The following is a 4852-nucleotide window of genomic DNA, read 5'->3' on the forward strand; positions in this document are numbered from 1 at the left end:
CTTCTCAAAATTTATATAAAATTATTTTAATTATCTAGTTATTATTATATGCATCGAATATAAAATTCAATGCGTATAATAAATTTTTTGAAATATTAATTATTTTTAGCGCTACTACAATTTGAATCTTCTATTTGTATGTTACAGATCAACATAGCGACCTTGACAGTCTGAGAGGAGGAGGAGGCCTAGGAGAGGCATCCTGCACCGGCGGAGCAACCCAAGGGTGAGTATTTATTATTTGTATTCTGTTTAATAAAAATCGCGTACGCGCATTAATTCGGTCTCATTATTTGAATGAATTAAACAAGAAAAAATTAGAAAGAAAGACTTTTACTTTTTTAAATCCAATAAATGTTTTTATTATTAGAAAAAACAGTCTTTTTAGAATTTATAAAATTATTATCATACGCATCGGATATAAAAGTTGGCATGTAAAATAATAATTTTTTTGAAATATTAATTATATTTTGGGCGCTGCTATAATTTGAATTTTATATTTGTATGTTACAGACAACGTAGCCTCAAGACCAACAACTCCGCTGTTGCGCATCAGTGCCGGTGAGTGACAAACTTTTATTTAATTTTAAAGTAACGGATTTGTAGAGATTGTAGATGTAGATTGTAGATTGTAGATTGTAGATTGTAGATTGTAGATAAATCCGTTACTTTTAAATGGATGAGCTAAAATAGATCAAGTTGAATAACTTTTAATAAGTTTCTTTTGATATGCATTGTATCCATTGCAAAAATAAATTAAAATCTAAATTATAAAAGAAAGCTTATAGAAAATATTTTTTTCCAATTTGTAAATTTTATCTGATTTATTAAATAAAGAACGTTAGTAATTTTATCAATTATATTATTTTATAATTAATTACGTGTGATGGTAATTTATTTTTATAATGCGCGCCAATCTTATCCTAATTTCTTATAGCTCATCCATATCGTAGAATTAGTTTTAAATTATATATTAATATATAAATTTTAATCAAATTTATATATTTATTATAATTTATCATAATTTTTTAATCAAAATTTTGATTGATAACTTGGTTTTGTCTCAGTTAAAATAAAGTTATATTAAAATGAATGTCTAACGAACGATCGTAAAATCACACGATCGTCATCGAGCGTAAAATGCTTACGCTCATCTGCCGATGATAATAATTATTCGGCAAAAGAAGGAGTTTATCTCCTTACGAGCGCAAGAAAAATCTTGCGCCTATTCGCCGGCGATAAAAGGAGTGCGTATCTCCTTTTTCGATCTCTGGTTAGAGATTGATTCAGAAAATGGCCAGGAGCAACGAAAGGTAAGTCTAACTGGCCCGAAGAATGGATATAGGCTACGTAAAATCGATGCACCAACCGATCGTTTTACCATGGCATCAAAAAGTGAATCTGGCTATGTAGTTCCGCCGGCTTTAAAATGAATCCAGTTAGCGCTACTGTACCAGCTAAGAAAACAGTTTCACGAAAAGCGGCGGCATGGCCGCTCTCAGGCTTCTCTCTGCTATTACCAAATGAGTTTCTTACTTTACCGATGGTTCGAAATTGATCACGTGATTGGTCACGCGCATTCGACAGTTTGTCTTTTTCGAACGGTTAGAGTCTAACCTCGTGTTCATGTTGTTGTTCCGCCAATTATTTTACTAGTAGAGAATCTATATAATTTGAACAAAATGACTGAAGAGAATACTGAAATTGATTGCGTATTACGACCGATGAATTGTGAGATTAATTTGCTGTCGAGGTCTGATGGTTCCACAATGTTTATGCAAGGTATGTAATAAACATCATCGTTATATAAATCTTTTTAATTTAACATTTTCTGATTTTTATTCTCCACCATGTATAGGCGATACCGCTATTATCGCAGGTGTAAACGGCCCCATGGAAGTAAGGAGCCAAAAAATGGCATACGATAAAGTTTCCGTAGAAGTTACATATACACCTCTTAAAGGCCCAGCTAGTAAGTTCATATGGAAATTGAAGTCTTTATGAATTACTGTTTCAGTGTTGTTTATCAATTATTACAGAGATAGATGACAGATTAATTGAAACGTATATAAGGGAGACTTGTGAATCTGCTATATTGGTTTCAATGCATCCTAATACCATGGTATGCATTAATTTGCAAGAGATGCAAGATTTTGGCGGGGTATGATCTTGTTTTATTTCATTATGTCAATGACAAATCTTTCTAGTAAAAGTAATGTGTGAATAAAAAGAAATTTAACTTTTACAGTTACTGGCTTGTGCTATTAATGCATCATGTCTGGCATTAATTAATTCAGGACTTTCTATGAAATACACCATTGCAGCTATAAATTGCATGATAGAAAAAGAAACAGGAAAAGTAATTATAGATCCCGATAGCACACAATTAAAGGTATCTATAATAGTGACAATTAGTAATAAACTATCTTTTCAATAATAACCATTTTTCATAAGAGTAATTTATTTACAGAATGCAAAGGCAGCTCCTTACGAGCGCAAGAAAATTACGAGCGCAAGAAAAATCTTGCGCCTATTCGCCGGCGATAAAAGGAGTGCGTATCTCCTTTTTCGATCTCTGGTTAGAGAGATCGATTCAGAAAATGGCCAGGAGCAACGAAAGGTAAGTCTAACTGGCCCGAAGAATGGATATAGGCTACGTAAAATAGATGCACCAACCGATCGTTTTACCATGGCATCAAAAAGTGAATCTGGCTATGTAGTTCCGCCGGCTTTAAAATGAATCCAGTTAGCGCTACTGTACCAGCTAAGAAAACAGTTTCACGAAAAGCGGCGGCATGGCCGCTCTCAGGCTTCTCTCTGCTATTACCACAGAAAATGGCCAGGAGCAACGAAAGGTAGGTCCAACTGGCCCGAAGAATGGATATAGGCTACGTAAAATCGATGCACCAACCGATCGTTTTACCATGGCATCAAAAAGTGAATCTGGCTATGTAGTTCCGCCGGCTTTAAAATGAATCCAGTTAGCGCTACTGTACCAGCTAAGAAAACAGTTTCACGAAAAGCGGCGGCATGGCCGCTCTCAGGCTTCTCTCTGCTATTACCAAATGAGTTTCTTACTTTACCGATGGTTCGAAATTGATCACGTGATTGGTCACGCGCATTCGACAGTTTGTCTTTTTCGAACGGTTAGAGTCTAACCTCGTGTTCATGTTGTTGTTCCGCCAATTATTTTACTAGTAGAGAATCTATATAATTTGAACAAAATGACTGAAGAGAATACTGAAATTGATTGCGTATTACGACCGATGAATTGTGAGATTAATTTGCTGTCGAGGTCTGATGGTTCCACAATGTTTATGCAAGGTATGTAATAAACATCATCGTTATATAAATCTTTTTAATTTAACATTTTCTGATTTTTATTCTCCACCATGTATAGGCGATACCGCTATTATCGCAGGTGTAAACGGCCCCATGGAAGTAAGGAGCCAAAAAATGGCATACGATAAAGTTTCCGTAGAAGTTACATATACACCTCTTAAAGGCCCAGCTAGTAAGTTCATATGGAAATTGAAGTCTTTATGAATTACTGTTTCAGTGTTGTTTATCAATTATTACAGAGATAGATGACAGATTAATTGAAACGTATATAAGGGAGACTTGTGAATCTGCTATATTGGTTTCAATGCATCCTAATACCATGGTATGCATTAATTTGCAAGAGATGCAAGATTTTGGCGGGGTATGATCTTGTTTTATTTCATTATGTCAATGACAAATCTTTCTAGTAAAAGTAATGTGTGAATAAAAAGAAATTTAACTTTTACAGTTACTGGCTTGTGCTATTAATGCATCATGTCTGGCATTAATTAATTCAGGACTTTCTATGAAATACACCATTGCAGCTATAAATTGCATGATAGAAAAAGAAACAGGAAAAGTAATTATAGATCCCGATAGCACACAATTAAAGGTATCTATAATAGTGACAATTAGTAATAAACTATCTTTTCAATAATAACCATTTTTCATAAGAGTAATTTATTTACAGAATGCAAAGGCAGAGTTTACATATGCATTTGACAGTATTAACAAAGATATCGTATGCTGCCATAGTGTCGGTCGATTCTTCCAAAGTGAGTTTTTAGCCTCTATGGATAAATGTAAACAAGTTAGTCAATGTGTATTTGATTTTTATAGGGAAACCACAAAAAAATATGCAAATACAGTATAATACCATCTTATTCCCACAAGCATCCTTTTTTTACTTTTCTTATCTTTTTTATTTAAAAAAAGAGATAACATTAATATAGAAATAATTGCTTTCTATTCAGTATCATTCAGTTGATACTACGATAGAGTATCAATTGCAGAATGGCATCTGCACAATCAACATATGATTGGGAAGATGAAGAAATTTATTTCTTTACCAACCATAAATAAGATGATATTATACATCATTTTATGTGACTTCTTTTTCTTGTATATTTTTTGTTACGTTATATTTAAACTTATAAAGTTTAATGTTTTCTTTATCGTATTTTTACTATTCGTAATTAAAGAAGGAAGTACATTTCTTAACTTCTACTGATATACATCTGATTGTACTGATATACACTTTAGTCTCTGCATGTTGCCAACAGAGGATGCAACACATCTCTTGATTTCTGCTGCCCTCTTGAGCAGCTTTTCTTTATGATACCTTTAAATTAAAACTCTAATTAATAAATAATTTAAATAATGAGTTTCACCTAATAGTAAGTAGCTTTTGCAAACAAATTTTAGATACTGACGTATTCAAAAATATATTCAAAAATAAATTTTTTGCATTAAAGTTAATATTCGACTACAGTAATTTTTAAGATATATTATAATATAATTAATTGTATTA

At 32.6% G+C, this 4852-nt stretch overlaps 2 protein-coding genes across 3 annotated transcripts in view; both read left to right on the forward strand.

The window, feature by feature from the left end:
• The first annotated feature begins 1575 nt into the window (after positions 1–1575).
• Positions 1576–2740, forward strand: LOC115234489 (exosome complex component RRP46-like). The gene is made up of 5 exons (XM_029805621.1): positions 1576–1782; positions 1859–1972; positions 2040–2161; positions 2249–2392; positions 2471–2740. Exons 1-5 carry the CDS (start codon positions 1683–1685, stop codon positions 2738–2740), a joined length of 750 nt encoding a protein of 249 aa, XP_029661481.1. The 5' UTR covers positions 1576–1682.
• A 377-nt stretch (positions 2741–3117) lies between these two features.
• LOC115234419 (exosome complex component RRP46-like) overlaps positions 3118–4852 on the forward strand; it is an 87776-nt gene continuing 86041 nt past the window's right edge. The window contains exons 1-5 of one of the 2 annotated variants that reach the window (XM_029805480.1): positions 3118–3324; positions 3401–3514; positions 3582–3703; positions 3791–3934; positions 4013–4097. In XM_029805480.1, the coding sequence (XP_029661340.1) occupies positions 3225–3324; positions 3401–3514; positions 3582–3703; positions 3791–3934; positions 4013–4097 (565 nt within the window). In that variant the 5' untranslated portion in view covers positions 3118–3224. Of the gene's footprint in view, positions 3325–3400; positions 3515–3581; positions 3704–3790; positions 3935–4012; positions 4695–4852 lie in introns of those variants that run through there. The other variant, XM_029805481.1, reaches the window with a different exon arrangement.

Source organism: Formica exsecta, unplaced genomic scaffold (genome assembly GCF_003651465.1).
Source record: "Formica exsecta isolate Colony F162 unplaced genomic scaffold, ASM365146v1 scaffold2, whole genome shotgun sequence".
NCBI classification, from domain to species: domain Eukaryota; kingdom Metazoa; phylum Arthropoda; class Insecta; order Hymenoptera; family Formicidae; genus Formica; species Formica exsecta.

Excerpts from the sequence above, each read along its gene's own strand:
- LOC115234489 (XM_029805621.1), top strand. The coding sequence starts at position 1,683 with ATGACTGAAGAGAATACTGAAATTGATTGCGTATTACGACCGATGAAT. Across the intron at positions 1,783-1,858 it reads TTCCACAATGTTTATGCAAG|GCGATACCGCTATTATCGCA; the intron begins GTATGTAATAAA and ends CACCATGTATAG. Across the intron at positions 1,973-2,039 it reads ACCTCTTAAAGGCCCAGCTA|AGATAGATGACAGATTAATT; the intron begins GTAAGTTCATAT and ends CAATTATTACAG.